This window comes from Agrilus planipennis, unplaced genomic scaffold (assembly GCF_000699045.2).
Source record: "Agrilus planipennis isolate EAB-ADULT unplaced genomic scaffold, Apla_2.0 scaffold52, whole genome shotgun sequence".
In the NCBI taxonomy this organism is placed as follows: domain Eukaryota; kingdom Metazoa; phylum Arthropoda; class Insecta; order Coleoptera; family Buprestidae; genus Agrilus; species Agrilus planipennis.
The window spans coordinates 1,035,791-1,055,585 of record NW_020438883.1 but is presented as its reverse complement, the minus strand read 5'-3'; the positions used below and the strand labels follow the sequence as shown (position 1 = coordinate 1,055,585).

Sequence of the window (19,795 nt, the reverse complement as noted above, 5' to 3'; positions counted from 1 at the left end):
GTACCTTTTGCCAAATTTTATTAATATATTAATGTTAGCTTACAACGTATAAAATTGCAAGAAACTTAATAAATGAATAAAATTTTGCAATGTGTAGATTTTAAAATGACCTGCGGGTTATTGAGAATATTTTGGTACAGATTGCAAAAATTAGACGCTTTATTCCAAAATATGTACAGGAGTAAAATGGTACAAATTTATCTTAAAAGACTTCCGTACACAACGGCTTTTTATACTTATGTCAATCCACTACAACTGTATTTTCGAATTTATGTCACAAATATTTTAATTGTATTTTAAGAACGTTTTTTATTTTGCGACTTAAAAACTAATATCTTATAATACATCGACATATAATGATGCGCTTTTACACGTTCAGTCAATAATAATAATAATAATAACAGTTTTCATTTGATTTTTTTCTTTTATTTCATAGCTCTCTAAAACGGTCTTCTTTTCTTATCAGTTTCTTTGACTGGAATACAACGGAAAGAAAAAAAAAATAAAAGATCATTTCAGAGAGTTTACACATAAATTTGAGTAATAACGTATAGGTATCTCTATAAGCGTATGCTTTTAAAACTAATGAAATAAATGTGTTTAAAAGTATATATACACAAAATGACTAATTATTGTAAGTAGGTAAATTAAAATTAATTCAACATCTAAATAAAAAGATAAACAAATGATTAAAAAAACCTACTGTTTAATGTAGCCGTTGTTAACAATTAAAAATGGCATTAAGTACCTTGAAGTAAACGAGGGAATTAAAAAAATATGGCTAAACGAATGACTGAAATAAAAACATTATGGGGATTAATCCCTTGTATTAAAAATTGTTTTGAAAATTGGGAAAACTTTTTTATAACGCGAAAAATATTTCAATTAGTCGAAAAATTTCGTTGAGCTACCAACTCGAAAAAATTGAAATAATTTGAAAACTTGCCCACACCAAGTAATAATATGTATATGGATAAAATAATAGATCAAGTTAGTATACTGCTAAAAAATGGATAGTAATGATGTTCATCTTTACAACAAGCGACGCTGGTTTATCAAAATAAGAGTCTCAGTTTTTTTATTGACCACAGTACAATTTGTTGACTGCCCTTTGCGACGAAGACCATTCCGAATTTTGGCTCAACAGTTGTGTTTGTAAGACAGGAGATACTTGGATCAAGATAAATTCGTTAGACGTCTCCCCAAATCGCGGCAGTTTTGGACCTGTCCACGCTGACCAGATAGGTTCCATAAGGGTGCCAAGAGGTAGCTGTTACTGCTGACCTAGAGAAAAGGCCAACAGTTGACCTTTAAAAATTGAACATGTCCTAACAAACTCACTACTAAGGAAGCGAAGCAATCCACAGAAAAGCAGTTTTTTTTGCCAGTTATGAATTAATTCCAAAGCAATATATATATATATATATAAAGTGGCATGGGATGATATCAAGAAATGGAAAACGTATGCGATGGGTGAAAACAAGACGACACATTACTTGTTTGCCTGTACATTCAGAGGGTGAATAATAACAAGTTGAGATTTTTGACTATTTGTGTACAACTAAATCGAAAAGAAAAAGAATTGCGACAGATTTATTTCGAAGAGCCAAAAGTTACCCAGACAGGTTTTGAATTTACAATGCGAGAAAAACGTCTACCATTGTAGTAAAGGTACAACTCTCCACCACACCATGCGCCCTACCATGGATGCCATTAAGTCAAAATACCCAATCCATAAATACCAGAAAAGCGTGATTTTAACAAAGTGTATGAATACAACTGCATGCACTAGAAAAGTTTTGGATGAATGCTATGAGGAGTGCTGGTCCATTTGAAGGTAAAAAATGCGTGTAATGTTACAAGTATCACTCGATTATAAACTATCCTTTTTTATGTTATTAAAGTAGACAATTTTAGTAAAAGAAAATATTCGACGTTATTTATCAGATGTTAATTTTGTTAATGAATAGAAAAACAAGATGGGATTGTTTCACAAAAGTGAAATTGTTCACGAATTTGTTTCGTAAGTTATTCAAAGGTACGTATGAATAGTGAAAATAAACGTCATAACACTGTAACTATTAATTGTTCGTTTATTGACTAATATAGAAACCATAGATGGTGACTAAGATATTAAAATACGTATTAAGTTCAAAACTACTAGGTCTATTGAAGTGAAATGAAAAGGGGTGTCTTCCTAGATATTTGGGCTACATTTTAAAGTTTTCAAAGTTTCAAAGAATTATACATATCCATTGATATTCTCTAGCGTGTGATCGACATTGAAAATAGTTAAAAATAAATTCATTTTTCAAATGTTGCAACATCTAAAAAACATCATCAGAAACTGTAGGATTTAGCATGCATAAATACAAAAATTGAGTTAATGATGATGTACATAAAATTTTATTGGTTCTTGATAAGAGATGTATTGTCTATGAAGGAATAGAATTTATTTCCTTCATAGTTAAAATTACGTAGTTTATTATTCTCAATAAACTTTAACTTTTTGTTAAATCAGTATATAAAGTAAAGATTTCCAATTTAATTGCATCTAAATATCTCGATTGATTAAAAATTAAAAGGAAGACTCACCCCTAATTACCACAAAAAAACTTTATTTGAGCGGACAATTGTTTCGCCCACTTATAAGTCTTCCTTTTAATTTTTAATTAATATTTACCACAGTCTCCTCTTTCTACTTTGAATCTCGATTGATAATAAATCACATTAAAATACCAAGAATTAATTGAATTATAGATTTTGATCAACATTCAATTCAAATGTCGAATTAAAGTGAATGAAAAGTAGATAATCCATCATTTGTAACTACAAATTACAATTACCGCAGTATTTTATGTGTATCCTAAAATATTCAAATCAACTTTAACATTTTCAACTTAACAAGGATTATACGTTATGTGGTAAAAGAAAGGAACATTGCCCTTGTATTGTCATTGTCTCGGACGGCCTTATCGCTCTTGAAGGCAAGATGTTGTATTGTATCAAATGAAAACAGCTTTTTTTGTTATATGTTTGTTTGTTTAAAGATTTAAGACATTTTATACGTTCATATCAGGTAAAGTTAAAATTAACATATACTGATTAAAAATTTATCAATTTTATTTACACATTCGGCTAAAAACTTCAGTGTTTTTAGGAAAGCATTTAATAACTGTCAGACAACGCAATAAATATTCTATTTATAGTAGCCAGTGGTGTAACTAAAGGGTAAAGGTATAATATCAAAAGAAATTGAACCTGAACCTAAGAAACGAGGTAGGGGTCATTTTGATAGAAAATGAGGAAAATGCAGACAGCTGGAAATAATACTTAGAAAATTTACATGCAGGCCATGAGTTACGAGATATGTTAGAAAAGGAAGATAGTGTGGAGATAGATGAGCTAGATCATCCCATAATGAGAGAAGAGTTCGATGTAGCATTACAAAACTTTAAAAAATTATTATATAAGATGCATATAGATGGGACACAGGCGGAAACATGCAGGACAAGAGGTTTCAGATCCTATGTTTAAGCTACTAAGATACATTTACGTAAGTGCGAAAGTCCCAGAAAATTATAAACGTAACGTGGTAGTAGCCATACCTAGAAAGAGAGGCGCGGATAGGTGCGAGACATTTAGAACAATTAGCTTAACTTCCCATCCCAGATTAGGAAAGAGTGAAGGTGCGTGTTCAAGCAGTCTTAGAGGATGATAATGGTATAGCCAAAATAGTAAATATGCCAGATAGGTTGGTAGGACACTTTCTCACGCATAAAGGGCTAGTTAGAGACACAGACACAGAAACAGGAGCTAAGAGGACTAGAGGTAGACCTAGATTAGATTACTGTCCACAAATAGTTAGGGATGTAAAATGCTCAATTTTAGGGAAATGCGAAGATTAGCTCAGGATAGGAAAGAGTGGAGGTGCGTGCCCAACCAGCCTTAGAAGTGAGGACTGTATGATGACGAGTCAAAATTAGGAAAGAAGGTACCGTTGGCAATGGTAATGCAATGGAATGTAATGATTCCAGGCGGGCATTTAAACACAAACATTACCACATGCGAACCATGATTCTATGACCGAATATGTCGCCATTTAAACAAGTCCGACTAGTCAAGTTCGACAATCATAATCATTTCCTTACAATTCTGATTAGCCAGACAATTTTAAATAAATTTTATATCATCATCATCATCATCATCATGTCATCAGTCCTAAGACTGGTTGGACACGTACCTCCACTCTTTCCTATCCTGAGCTAAACTTCGCATTTCCCTAAAACTAGAACAACCCACATCCTTAACGAACAGTAATCTAATCTAGGTCTACCTCTACCCCTCCTAACTCCTGTTTCTGCCTCTAATATGTCTCTGACTAGACTTTCATGCCTGAGAAGGTGTCCTACCAACCTATCTCGCCTATTTTTTATTGACTTCCATAGAGTCCTCTGTTCTCCTATTCTTTCCAATACCTCTTCATTTCTAACCTTTTCTACCCACGATATCCTCATGATCGCACCCGTACAACGCCGTGCTCCAAACATACACCTTTAACAACCTTCTTCTTCTAAATTAACCGTTCGCGAGCATAGAAGTGACTTCTTTTTATTAAAGGCGACACGACCCTGCGCTATCCTCTGCTTTATATCCCTACTACTCCTTCCATCTCACTTATCTGACTTCCTAGGTATCTAAAATCAGCCACTTCTTCTAATTTTTCGTCTCCTATCTATATATTCGCTCTTTATAAAGATCAAACAAATCATGACTAATGGAGTACTATATACTGTCTCTTTCTGACTACTCCATCTTGTAAAAAAGGACCTAAAGAATGCGACACCAGATTTGTAGATGTAGATATATATATATTCATACGTACGTCTTAAAAAATGAAAATTTCAGGGTTGTAAAGACAACGGACGGTAAAAGGAAAGCTTTTAGTTGTCTTCCACATGCTTACATTTTTACGATTGCACAAAAGCATGCTCAGATGGCAATAAAAAGTGAAAGAATGAAGCAAACAATGTAGAATAAAAAGGGCGTAAAACAAAAACAACTCATTTACAACTTACGTGTGCTCCTTCAGGATAGTTTCCAGTTTTCCACTGTTCACATTCCATACGTAAACACTTCCATCAGCAGAACCAACAGCGATGTACTGTCCATCGGGACTGAAAGTAGCTCTTGCCCAATCGCATCCAACTTTAAAGCCGTCGCAACTGTAACCAAAATGTCCTATTGTTACATTTACTATTTATATGTTATACCTGTTATAGTTACACTAGTTAAACCCTACCACTTACAGATTAATTTCGCCTTTCAGCGAAAGTTTCATAATGGATCTATAAGCAACCAACTGTACATGTAATTAGGTTCTATGCAACCAATTATACACTCGCATATAGACCCGCTCACTTTTTCCCAGCTGTTTAGCTTAAGTTCTTCTACCGCGAATATAACAAAATTATTACTGACTGTTAATTTAAGATTCTGATTAAAGGGCAACATCCTGGATATCAAAACTAGGCGTCTGCTACCGTTCCATATTTTATTTAAACGTTGTAAGCGTCAGTTAGTTCCAGAATTTTGTACTATCGGATATCCTGTTCGTTAACATTATAACTGCGAGGCAAAAAACGGTTTTTTACCGATTTTAATTCGTAAATATCTCTTAAACCGCTTAGTGAAGTCGATTGAAATTTTACAAAATATGAGACTTGAATAAAGGTGTATGTTTGGAACACGGCATTGTACGGGTGCGCAACATGGACAGTGGGCGAGGCGGAAAAGAAAAAGTTAGAAGCGTTCGAAATGTGGTGTTACAGGCGAATGATGAGGAAACCGTGGATAGAGAAGGTTAGAAATGAAGAGGTATTGGAAAGAATTGGAGAACAGAGGACTCTATATAAGTCAATAAAAAATAGGCGAGATAGGTTGGTAGGACACCTTCTTAGGCATGACCGAGAGGTCTAGACCATTGCTTAGCATTCGGGAGGACGCCGGTTCGATTCCGGGTCCGTCTGCCTTGGTCCACGTTTTTCTGTGGTTTCCTTGGATCACTTAGGCAAATGCTGAGGCAGTAATATTCCACAGATAATCTTTCATTCTCTTCTGTCTTCATTTCGTCCGTCTCATCTTTCTCACCCGAACCACCACCCACCAATTCCCACGATTCCTGAAAGCAGGCTGAAGAGGGCCTTCCGCCCTACCTTCCGGCGTAGTCCGGAGGGACTGCCCGCCCACCAGCATTACTGGCTGGTGGGAATGAAACACCCAAAAGCTTTTTTTTAAAAGTTTTTTTTCTTAGGCATGAAGGTCTAGTCAGAGACATATTAGAGGCAGAAACAGGAGTTAGGAGGGGTAGAGGTAGACCTAGGTTAGATTACTGTTCGCAAATAGTTAAGGATGTGGGCTGTTCTAGTTTTTGGGAAATGCGAAGTTTAGCTCAGAAAGAAAGAGGAATGGAGGTACGGGTACGTGTCCAACCAGTATTAGGACTGACGACCTTATGATGATGATGAGAGTTGAAGAATTCGTTACACTATTTCTTTCGTTCAACTGTTTTTATCCATTTCATCCCACAATTGTTTATACAACAATTTCTTACATTTTACATTACTATCATAAAATTAATGTTTCATTTGTTTACGTTAAAATTCAATACATTCATTCCCAGCTGTTCGCAAAACTTACGATTATGTTAGGAATGTATAAAGAAGAAAACCAGGATAGAAGTATTCCCAAGTCTATTAGTAGCTATGATAACAGTTTTATAAAGGTCCAAAGGATGTTTATCCCGTTATACTGACCTTTTTTCGGGCAGGAACAGGGGCATTATATCCACGCAAACGTCCCCTTTTTTTTAGCTCAGTGTAACGGAATTCATATGCCTGGATGGTGTGATAAAGGACGTGGAGTAAATAAAGGCCCGATGTTGTTTTTCACCGCATGAGAAAAGCCAATCTTTTATCGTGAAAGTCGGCAAATGCACTCTACCTCCCCTTCGTCCATAAAGACACACATACACATTTACACCCTTACATCCGACATTATACAGGGACTGCTTCATAAATAGTTTGCCTAGCCCAGAATAGTGATGAGACTTGGTGTTTGTCTAGTGACAATGTAAAACCAAGACTGTCTTTATGTTAGCAAGACCAAGACAGAAGGAACAAAACCAACACTAAAACCAAGACCAAACGAACAAGACCAAGACTAAAACCAAGGTCGAATATGTATTGTAAATAGAAAAATTTGTGTTTAAAATTATTAAATAAACAAGACAAAGAGATAAGAAACAACACCAAGAACAAGATCGAGAAGTATTTGAGCACGTCCAAGACTAAGACCGAATAAACAAAACCAAGACTGGGACGGTCTTGGTATTGATTTGCTCATTACTAGCCCAGAAGTAAACAAGATCAATTTGTTGGCAATCACTTACAATAAGTAAATTTCTTTTTCCAGAGAAACAAAATGCATCTAATTTTCATGGTTTGAAACCAGGAATTAGTATCACGGAATTATATATATATAGTTTTTGTTGTGAAAACTAATGTACAAGGTAATGCCTCGAATTTTAATGTAGAATTGCTTTTAGGGCACTTTTTAAAAAATGTTGGTCATTGGTACTATATATGGTAAATTGTCGTGGTGCAAATACAAATGAAATATTTGAAGTGTACCCATTTCCAATAATGATTTTGAATTAGAAAATTTTTGTTTTCATAAAGTGATACTTAAATGTTTAGTTTCCCGTGAAAAATGTTATCATTACAAAGTATTCTGTAATAATTTGGAAAAGAATAATCTACGTCTTCACCGCTATATCGACTGAACAAGGAACCAGGAACGTCTGGCAACATTTTAGAACAATTTATTATTTGTGTAGGTCACAGGTACATGTACCATTACCATATATCAATTAAAGGTCTGGGTATTCAACGTTAATTAGAAAATTAACATCCCTTTTCGAATTTCTAAATTAACCTTTCGCGAGCACAGAAGTGACTTTCTTTATTCAAGGCGAATCGACCCTGCGCTATCATTTCCCTAGACAAAAATTTTCAGTCTCTCTCCAGTCTCTCAGAGTCTTTCAGTTATTGTCTAGGTGTTTTTATGGATCTCTCACAGTCTCTGTATGAGAGACTCGAACGATAAAATTCTCTCACAGAGACTGAATGAATAAAACTGAAAAATTGAGAGACTCGAGTCTCTAGTAGAAAGACTGGGATCTGTGAAATATGTTGAACTTTTATCGAGACACCACTTATTGAGAGATTCGAGTCTCTAGTTCAGAGACTGGATACGAAATGAAGACCTCTCTATGAGCGACTCGAGTCTCTCGTTCAGAGACGCTAAACAGTTTTTTTCTCTCAGCGACAGCAGAGAGACTCGATGAGAGACGGAGACTAGCGTCTCGCTTTCAGAGACTCTGAGAGACTGAACATTTTTATTTCGGGTTGTTTTACATGCCTACAGCTTCTTCCATCATGGGTTATCCGAATTCCTAGATATTAATGATTAATAATACAAATAAATTTAGTTTGAAGCTTATGAGGGATATTGCGTTTTGTTCAAAAGAGTTTAAAAGTTTAGTTACTTTAGGACAGTTTTCGGAGAAGCCGAAGATATTTTCAGACAGATGTGACCAAAAAAAATGTAATCCACAGTATGTATGTGTTCACAAATTTTGTAGACGGCCACACACAACTGCATCTCGATCCAATTTACTACACAAAACCCGAAGATTCAATGCTTTACTTCTTCGACGATGGATAATATCATTTTCTAGAGTGACCCCGTATATACTGACGTACACGTTGAAAATGGTAAAAGCTTTCGGTGGGCGACGAGTTACGAAAATTATCTCGACCCGTCACATTCCGTTATTGTGTCGTCGTCGTCAGCGTCGTCAGCGTCGCCGAGCGTCGCCGCTATGCCAGACGTTGTTCTCTTCGAAATAATAATTTTGTTTTGGAACTTTATTAGACTCCAGATGCAGCGCAAGCTGTTTATAATAGAAAGGGCGCGGATGGGGATGGCACGGTCCCCCGCAAGGACGCGCGCGCGGTCACCCCGACTATGATGGTAACATCAGGATAAACTTTTGTGGGACCTTCCCACGAATTTTACCAGCAGATGCTGCAAGGATACGAAACCCGAAGGAGAGATGTCGTACTAGTGCTTGCACGAAGATTATAATAATATAAACGCTACTTGTGGTTTTGACTAACAAGAAACGGAAATAACTTTTCGGGAAGTCCGGTCAAACTTTATCAACTTCCTCTTAGTTGTAAGAACAGTAATCTCTTAAGGGATTTGCATCTTAACATTGTTAATAGATGGGTAACATAAATTTTCTAATAAATACCTACTAAAATTACATCTCATCATCATCATAAGGTCATCAGTCCTAAGACTGGTTGGACACGTACCTCCACTCTTTCCTATCCTGAGCTAAACTTCGCATTTCCCTAAAACTAGAACAACCCACATCCTTAACTATTTGAGAACAGTAATCTAATCTAGGTCTACCTCTACCCCTCCTAACTCCTGTTTCTGCCTCTAATATGTCTCTGACTAGACCTTCATGCCTAAGAAGGTGTCCTACCAACCTATCTCGCCTATTTTTTATTGACTTCCACAGAGTCCTCTGTTCTCCTATTCTTTCTAATACCTCTTCATTTCTAACATTTTCTACCCACGATATCCTCATCATCCGCCTATAACACCACATTTCGAACGCTTCTAACCTTTTCTTTTCCGCCGCTCCCACTGTCCATGTTTCGCACCCGTACAACGCCGTGCTCCAAACATACACCTTTAACAACCTTTTTCGAATTTCTAATTTAACCGTTCGCGAGCATAGAAGTGACTTCTTTTTATTAATAATTTACATCTACTTATTTAAAATTCTTTCCCAAAACAGCCTTATAAACAAGTAACTGTGAATTGTGAATACAAAACTTGTGTATTATAATATCTAACCTTTTTATTGTTAATCCACAATAATTTATTCCAACACAAGCACATTGCTTTTTAATTTTTTTAATTAACTGTATTATTCATAACTTTTAATGTAATAATTCCCAGCACAAAATTAAAAATAAACTCTGGAATATACCAGCACTGACATCTATTAATACCAAACAACTTAAGTAAGTTACTTAAAATACCAAACCTTACATCTAGCGGTACCAAAGATAATTAATTAATCACCTAGAACACCATGCCGTGACATCTGCTGGTAAATTTAAGCTTTACTATGTTACCAAATATTTACACTTACTGAAATCAAACATTTTAAATGTAATTATAACAATACCAAGTCCTTAGAAACACTGATACAGCATTATTATGATAAAAATACCTTTTAAGTATTGTAATATTATATGTGTAACTGATTTAACAATTGTAATTTACCATGCTCTGACATCTGCTGGTATTACACTAAAGTGGGATACATTTATTTCTATTTAACTAGATAACTATTAACGGTGGAATAAATTAGTTAATGGACCGTACTGTGGCATCTAACGGTACTGTGGTTGAGCAAGTGTTCGACTCGTTTTGGAATGGATACGCATACGAGGTCTTCAATAAAATTTGTACACAAACTTCTATAGATTTTAACTGAAAAGTTATAATCAGAAATTTGCATTAAATAGGAGAGTTTGGGACACTAGCAGAAAGGAGAGGAGAGGTTGGAAAAGGAGGAAGTTATAAAAGGAATAAAGGCGCTAAAAAAAGTGGTTCAGCTAGATCGAATTCCTCAGGGGATGTAGAGATACGCGAGATATATTTTAGACAAATTATACAAAAATATAGAGATATGGAAGGGGAATGGGATACCTGAAGCATAAAAGTGTGGAGCGATTGATCCGGTACTAAGGAAGGGAACAAGGAATACTGTCAAATTGTTAAAAAAGTTATTAAGTGAAATGCAATTTGGTTTCAGAATAGAATGGAGAGAGGGGGATAGACGCGATTTATATGTTAAAAATATGATGGAGAAAATGAAAAGGGTATATTTAATGTTTATAGAGGGGAAGTGATGAATATGTTAGTAAAAGTGGGAGTAGAAAGGAGTTTAATAAAAAGACTAGGTAATGGAGACTTACAGGGAAACAACAAAAGTAGTAAGGGTTGTTGGTAAAGAAGTGGGTAAAATTCTGGACAACTAGATGTGTAAAGGAAGGATATAAGTTAAGGAGGCAAATATTTAATATATATTTGAGAGACTTGGAAGATGAATTGAATAAAATAAGGGAAGGGGATAGTAGTGGGAAGGAAAAAGATATGAGCTATTGCATATACAGATGTAGTGTTAGTGGTGGATAATTTTGTAATATTAAAGCAAATGGTAGGAAAGCTAGAAGAGTATTCATTAAAGAAGGGGCTGGAGCTAAATAATGAAAAATCAAAGGTTATAGAAGTTGGGAAAAAAGAGGAAGAAGCGGTAGAGAAAAACCAAAATAGTAAGGAAGGGGGTGAAAAGAGAGAAATTGTTCATATCTTTCATACATGCTCGGCGATAATAATAGGGATGATATGGAAAGGACAATTATGGGAAAGGTAAGGGGGTTAGGCCATAAATTATTGATGGTGAGCAGTGTAATATTTTATATGGAGATTGGAGGACAAAAGCATTTAGAGGTCTTATATAAAACATATATTAAGCAATTAGGGAGAAGTACCTACGCCAGATTATCTTATAGCAGGGGAAACTAAATATGGAAAGGAGTGATAAAAAGGAGAGTGACATATGAGGAGAGACTGGGGAGGCTAGAAGAAAGATATGAGGAAGGAAATATGGAAGAAGGAGGTATTGGAAATAGGGACGAAAACTAATTATAATAGAGAGAGGGGAAGATGGGTTTGATGAGATTGGTGAGGGGCTGGTTTAGGAAACGGATCCATATAGGGGAATTGATGATGGGAGAAGATTTAAGAATAATAAGTCAAGATACGTTGTGGGGCCGAAAGAGATTTTGTGGAACGATTTGTAAGGGGATCGGGCGCCAGGGTATTTAGGAGGACGGAAATAAACTTGCTGGCAAAGTTTAAGACAGCGAGTGTATAGGATGTAAATATTGGATAAATGAAGATGAGAGACTGCGTAGGATATGTAACAGGGAGGTAGAATGTCTAAGCTGTGAGAGGATAGTAGAAATCGAGAAGAATGCTACGAATTGTTAAATGAAGAAAGGGACTGAGGGTGGCTGAACTAATAACTTTTCACCTTCTTCTATATCCTCAGCAATAATTAAAGTACAAAAGAGTTAAGTTTCACGTAAACTGCTGACGATGTCGCAATTAATGCGAAACAATACAAAAATACAATCAATTTAATTTATAAATGTATTGCATTATTTGAAAAACGATTTGTTATTTGACTCGACATAAAACCCAATTATGTACAAGCAGAATATCGTCATCTAGTGGAGTTTATCGGTTAATAAAGTATTTCACGCGTTAGATAAGGCCTTTTTAGGAATCAAGTTGCTGAACTGAATCGACGACGTTTATTTTAAGTTGTTGGGTAGAAATGTATCGAATGAGTGATTTATGATTTATTGGGATTGCCTATGGCGTGCTGGTGAGATCCAATGGCATTGAAATTAGGATCCACGTCTAACACGATAAATTTCTGACGAAGAACTTAACATAAACGATGTTTTAAAAGCCAAATTAATTAATGAGTAAGTAAAAAATTTCATTTGCTTTTTCAATAAAGTCTCCTACGAAAAGCTCATAATTTTCGCATTTTATGCCAACCCACTTTCTATTTACAGAAATCTCTGCTATACAAGAGCTTTTCTTATTCCACACAATGGGTTTTCTTTGTAACGCAAATGTCCCACAAGGAATTTTTTGGGGTCTCATAAAAAAGTCTTCTTAAAGATATTAAATTCTTTACGGCGAACGTTTTGTAGAAACATTTAATCGTAGTAAAATAAATAAAAAAGTGCTTCCTACGAATCTTGGTTCTTATAGGAGTTTGAGACCTCAACCCACTAGGTATTTATATCAATTAGTGAAATTCTGTGCCTTTTTTTATTACGATGAAATTACGATAAATAAATCATTAATCTAGTAAGTTCGGACGTCTCCGGTTTCTGAACATCCCCATTTTGGAGAATAGGAAACCGAACCCCTTCCTGCGCTTAAACAGAATGTTAATTGAACAATTCAAACGGTATACAACTGTAAACTTTGACTGGTTTAATGAGGCAAACAAGTAAACAGAGTGCCCCAGGATGAGGGCACAATTCAGTGGTTCAGAAATACCGTTCCGTTAGTAAACAAGGAAAACGGTCAGTTCGAAGGGTTCTGGCGAATCTGAAGAGACGTTTAACGGCCTACAATCCTAAAACTGTTTTCACTGGAATGGTACATACAGAGGGTGGTTCTGAAATAAGTAGCAAACTTTGCAGGATGTCAATTAGATGCAATGGGGAATCACATGGTGAGTACAGCAACGTGATTAAGAAGCAAGAAAGTTAAAAAAAAACACAAGAAATTATAATCCAAAGCCAGTCTTGAACGTGAATTGGCAACATAGGTCTGTACCTATGCATCGAGTTGAGATAAGGGCTTAAAAAGTATAACGATGGAGAACGTAAACAATGCCGATTGTCGATCGACTAAAGTAGGGATCGGCAAACCGCGGCTCTTTCACTGACGCTACAATATATCACAAGAACTGAACCAAAAGCTTCAAGGAAGAGGAAGCGCGACATTTTTATTATTGGAAGAAGTAGTTCGTTTGAAAATAAATTGCTTCTTTTGGCAGAAAATATGATGATGGAAACATTATTACATTTCAAAACCTTAGTGCTTCTATTAACATACATAGATGATTACTTCACAAGAACGATCAAAACAATGAAGGATGGGTTTGATGAATGATTTAATCAGTTCAAAAGTAACAAGTCTACCTTGGTTCATTTAAAATCCGATTACCCAAAAAGCAATGATTTGTGGAGTTAGAAATTTATGAGTATAAGTAGCAGCTTAGAAGAAGGCATAAATGTCTTTTGATATCGCAACAGAAGCGGACAGCTGTAAAAAGGATGCCCACGTCTGAGTCAGTAATTTTTCGTCACCTGGAACAGTCTTCCAGAATGCCACGACCTCATAATCGCACTGTATTTTTCAATACTATTTATCTTGTAAAAGCCGAATTAAAACTTCGTGACTCTTTGAGATTCATGAAACAATATTTTTATTGTAAATGGCTCTTCCAGCTTAAAAGTGTTCCGACCCCTGGATTAAAGTAAATATCAACAAAACTACTACTACACATAACTGCATTTTCCCAAGACCAAGAACACGACCAAGACTGTAACATCAAGACCAATTTTGCTCATTGCCAAATAAAAGCAATTCGACCATTGAGTTACTATTCTTTTTCCTATCTCGGGCCAATCTTCGATTTCTCGAAAATTCGAATAACCAAAATCTTTAACTATGTGCTAACAGAAATCTAGTCTAGGTCTACTATCTCAACCCCTCTTAACTCCTGTTTCTGGTTTTAATGTGTTTCTAACTATCCTTTTAAGTATGAGAAGGTGTTATATCAACTTATCTCGTCTATTTATTATTAACTTAATCTGTTTTCCTACTCATTTCTAATCCTTCACCCACGCTATCTTTAACATTATCCTATAACACCACATATTAAATGCCTCTAACGCTTCCTTTGACGCCAGGGGAGCTACATATTTCAATTGTCCAGGAGAAGACTTCACAGAGAAGTAAGTGGTCTTGACCAGGAGCCGTGTTGTTAATGCTCCAATTCACAATGTTTACACAATTAGAAACCAAAACGGTTAACTAAGTGTACATCGTCGGATTATCGCTCCGGCGAAGGTAAATACGAAACTTTGTTCTACAAACATGTAGAAAACGATTCTCTAGGAACGTACAAGCAATTATTATTAAACGCATACCTTGCACCGAACGAAAGATGAAGTAAGCAATTAGCTATTGTTTCCACTCCATCGTGCATACACGAACGAACCAAACTCGATAATACAATAGCAGATTGTATAAACAACAAGCTTTTTATGGTAATTTTGTGCTAAAACAAAGTAAATATTTACGTAATTATTCGGTTAACTAGATTTAGTTGCGGCTGATGTTTTTGTAGACCTTACCACGCGCGCTCAGCTAATTTGTAGTCTTCGCTAACAGAAATCTAACTTGAACTGTTACAAAAAAATATCAGATCAAATAACGTACACCATCGTCATCATCATAGGGTTATCAGTCCTAAGACTGGTTGGACACATACCTCAACTCTTTCATATCCTGAGTTAAAACTATAATATCTTACATCCCTAACTATTTGTGAACAGTAATCTAATCTAGGTCTATCTCTACTCGTAAGAACTCCTGTTTCTACTTCTAATATATCTCTAACTAGCCCTTCATGTTCTATCAACCTATCTCGCCTATTTCTTATTGACTTCTATAGCATCCTTTGTTCTGTAACGTGCATAGATGTGATGACTCTCCATTCAGACTAAACAATTTTTAATTAAAATCCAATAAATGATGACATACCCCTGTCTCTCATTAAAATACCAATATTTCAGATTGCAAGATTAAGAAATATGTATGCAAATTTTTGTTAGATAATAGAAAACAATTTCTTTTTTCCGATAAAACTGAAATATTACTATTACACTATTAGGCCTAGACATACCTGGGGACCTTTTTCTAAATATACCTCTAAAACAACGTTTAAAATCTAAAAATTCAAAAACTTACAAGTTGTTTGATTTGAAATGAGCAAGTTGATGGAAACATACAACAGTGACATTATCTTATTTAAACAGAACATCTCCGAAATCCTTAGAGCTTTAAAACTTGAAGAAATAGTGTGAATACTAACCCTGGAGTATTTGTTGTATGTGAATTCGAATTCTATTAACGTAGTCTCATTCACTTTCGAAATCATTCCATTGTATTTCTAAAAAGGGCACAAGAACAGTATTTCGAACCTGTGAGATAATTTACGAAAAAGAAAGAGATACTAATTTTAGGGATCACAATTGTGAAATCCCTCCCTGCTGTAATGTCATATATTTTTCAATCTTATATCTATTTTATAAATATAGATCGAGTTAGTAGCCTTTTGAAAATTTTTGTTTACATCATATAAATTTCGCAGTTTAATATTTCAGATTTAGACATGTGACAACACAAAGTCTTTGGACCTCTCTGCCCTTTGTCATACTCCCCCCCCCCCTTAACGTGTTACGTAATTTATGGATGGCTCCTCAGTGTTTACATACTTATGTATATATATATATATATATCAAGGTGTATGATGACTTACCAAAACGACGAAACAATTTTGTTCATGCGAAGATCCAGTAGTTTGAGGGTGTCGTCCCGAACACAGCTGAGAAGGTAGCTGCCGTCTGAAACAACATACAGACATCATGAAAACATTGTTATCGTTGCCGGTTTGAATGCAGAGAATGCTCGTATCTACGGGCCACAACAAACTTTTGAGCAAGTGTATCAAGTGGAAAGGAAACTTCGGAACCACACACACCTAATACATGTGTATGACCCAGAAGTCCCATAATGGAAAACCAGTCGATAGTTGTGGTTTAGTTTATATCTACAATGCGAAACTGTTGTTCTAAAGAGAATTGATATAGAGCAAGATCCCAGAGCGGTTAGACATTACTTATTTTCTAAGTAACAAAATTGATGGGATAGAGTAGTGTTAGTGTGTAGATACTTTGAGCTTAAGGATAGCTGCAAACTTAGGCCGCCTCGAACGATAAAATTGTTCATTCAGAGACTCGAGTCTCTCACAGAGAGACAGAATGGATAAAACTGAAAAATTGAGAGACTCGAGCCTCTCGTAGAAAGACTGGGATCTCTGAAATATGTTGAACTTAGAAAATTTTAACCATGTCTATTGAGACACCACTTATTGAGAGATTCGAGTTTCTCGTTCAGAGATTCGAGTCTCTCGTTCAGAGATTCGAGTCTCTCGTTCAGAGATTCGAGTCTCTCGTTCAAAGATTCGGTCTTTCGTTCAGAGACTGGATACGAAAGGATCTCTCTATGAGCGACTCGAGTCTCTCGTTCAGAGACGCCAAACAGTTTTTTTGACAGTCTCTCGACAGTCTCTCTCGTAGACACCAGAGAGACTCGACGAGAGACGGAGTCTCGAGTCTCACTTTCTTGAGACTCTGCGAGACTGAACATTTTTATCTCGGGTAAGAATTTATGTATTTTACCTCGAGAAAGATCAAGAGATGTCACTTTCCCTGATAAGACAATGTCGTCAGCACTGGATTCTCTTCGAGTATCCCAAAATCTTATTCTCTTATCAAAATGGCAACTTATTATTGTAGTTCCTGATCCATCGACTGTTACCAAGTCATTGCAGCTGGAACCAGCAAACTTAGTTTCTATACCTGGAAACAAAGGAAAACTGTTATAGACTACGACAAGTTTGAAATTATAAGAAAATAGCGTTCATGTTTTTAATAAGTAGTTTTTGTCAATAACATTAGTTTTGTATTCAGTTGGAACTGCTTCTAATGTCAAACTTTGTTACAAAAAAAAATTAAACATTTGGATACTAGCTTTAATATTTGATCCAAAAATGATGGATTCAACATTCAGCAGTTGGAATAACTTTAATTTATTAAGGCTTTTTTATACGTTTGTTATATGAAGATTATACAACCCGATTTTTTAATCTAATACAAAGACTATAAACTCTTTTAGGGCCAGGAGATTATTAAAACTAACAACCAATTGTCCATTGTTAGTAAATAGTCGATTACTGCGATTAATCAATTATTTTTAAAAACCGAAAATATTCGATTAAATGATTTTTATAACTGAAATTAATGGATTATCTAAAGCAATTATATTAATATTAATAAATTAACAAATATGCCGAACTAATGGATATATTAATATCATACGAAATATATACTTTAAGAAACTTTTCACAGTAGGAATGGGATTATCAATCGATTAATCGAATGATTTGCCTAACCCTACTACTTTTACCTATCACAAAACCGATTATTACGAATAAATCAAGTAACTTTACTTTGGTTGGCTTCTCTTAATTCTATGATAATGATCACATTAAACAACAATTATCCACTGATATAACGAGGCAATACGTCACATTTGAACAGTGTTTGATGACGTTTCGGACTTTCGTTATAGAGAGTTTTTGTTGACTGATTAACAGATAAAATTTTTGACGTTTCATTCTGTTAATTTTACGACCTATTAAAGTTTAATTTTAATTATAATTCAAGACAGCAGTTCGTTACGACCAAGAGGAATAATTTTATTAGAGACAATCATAATAACGTAAAGTGGGGTAGGTAAATTTGTATGGATATTGAGCAACCGGTTTGAACGTTTGCCGGTATAAACGTAAAAGCTGAAGCTACTGGTGCAAATAAATTCACAATTACTTTCCTTAAACGTTCCGTAATAAAAGCACAATTGGGTTTTTGCACACGGGGAAACGTTCGAATGTTTCCCTTAGTGTCGCGTTCACATTCTAAAGAACAAAATCAGCGGGATGAAAATTCGGTAACTGCTTTACGCGGAATTGCTTTTTGCGACGGGCGCGTACTACCTATTTTTCCAGCTTACAGGCGTAATGAATCGCAAAAACGTTTTAACCGGCGCGAAAAGAGAATCAAATCAGCTGTACACAAATACCGAACGGCGGAAAAGGAAGTAGGTTGGGAATTTCTATCTACCCCTTGCCGGAAATCCGGTGGGTAAATCAAATAAGGACCGAAAAAACCCTCGCACGTACACACATACATAAAGAAAGTACACTGCGAATTTCTTCGAATCGAACGACGACACGAAAATTGAAAAGCTTAGAAAAAAAATTATCACATTCAAACGTTAGGTACAAAAAATCCTGCGTTATAGGAATCCCAATAATAATAGGTATACAAGGGATGAAAAAGTAGGAAAAGAGCAATTATAAAGATAGAAGACGAAAAATTAGAAGAAGTGGCCGATTTTAGGTATCTAGGAGGTCAGATAAGTCAGGACGGAAGCAGTAGTAGGGATAGAAAGCAGGAGATAGCGCAGGGTCGAGTCCCCTTCAATAAAAAGAAGTCACTTCTATGCTAAAGGTGTATGTTTGGAGCACGGCGCCGTACGGGTGCGAAACAAGAACAGTGGGCACGGCGGAAAAGAAAAGGTTAGAAACGTTCGAATGTGGTGTTACAGGCAAATGTTGAAGATACCGTGGATAGAGAAGGTTAGAAATGAAGAGGTATTAGAGAGAGTAGGAGAATGGAGGACTCTATGGAAGTCAATAAGAAATAGGCGAGATAGGTTAGTAGGACACCTTTTTAAGCATGAAGGTCTACACAGAGACATATTAGAGGCAGAAACGGGAGTTAGGACGGTAGAGGTAAACCTGGATTAGATTACTGTTAGTAAATAGTTAAGGATGTGGGTTGTTCTAGTTTTAGGGAAATGCGAAGATCAGTCCAGGATAAGAAGGAGTGAAGGTGAGCGTTAAAAAAAACGACTGCTAGACCCTGAACAAAAATTTTCAGTCTCTCTCCAGTCTTTCAGCGTCTCTGAGAGCGTTTCTCACAGTCTTTCACAGTCTCTCAGATATTGCCTAGATGTTTTTATGGATCTCCTCTCACAGTCTCTGTATGAGAGACTCGAACGATAAAATTGTTAATTCAGAGATTCGAGTCTCTCACAGAGATACTGAATGAATAAAACTGAAAAATTGAGA

General features: G+C 35.6%; 1 protein-coding gene across 3 annotated transcripts in view; it reads right to left on the bottom strand.

Moving 5' to 3' along the window:
* Positions 1 to 147: 147 nt before the first annotated feature.
* The window catches only part of LOC108734668 (autophagy-related protein 16-1-like), a 366,227-nt gene continuing 346,579 nt past the window's right edge, over positions 148 to 19,795 (bottom strand). For 2 of the 3 annotated variants that reach the window (XM_018466312.2, XM_018466313.2), the window contains exons 3-6: positions 17,280 to 17,459; positions 16,358 to 16,442; positions 5,079 to 5,225; positions 148 to 1,308 (exon numbers count right to left, since the gene is read on the bottom strand). In XM_018466312.2, coding sequence (XP_018321814.1) covers positions 1,191 to 1,308; positions 5,079 to 5,225; positions 16,358 to 16,442; positions 17,280 to 17,459 — 530 coding nt within the window. In that variant the 3' untranslated portion in view covers positions 148 to 1,190. The remainder of the gene's footprint in view (positions 1,309 to 5,078; positions 5,226 to 16,357; positions 16,443 to 17,279; positions 17,460 to 19,795) is intronic. The other variant, XM_018466314.2, reaches the window with a different exon arrangement.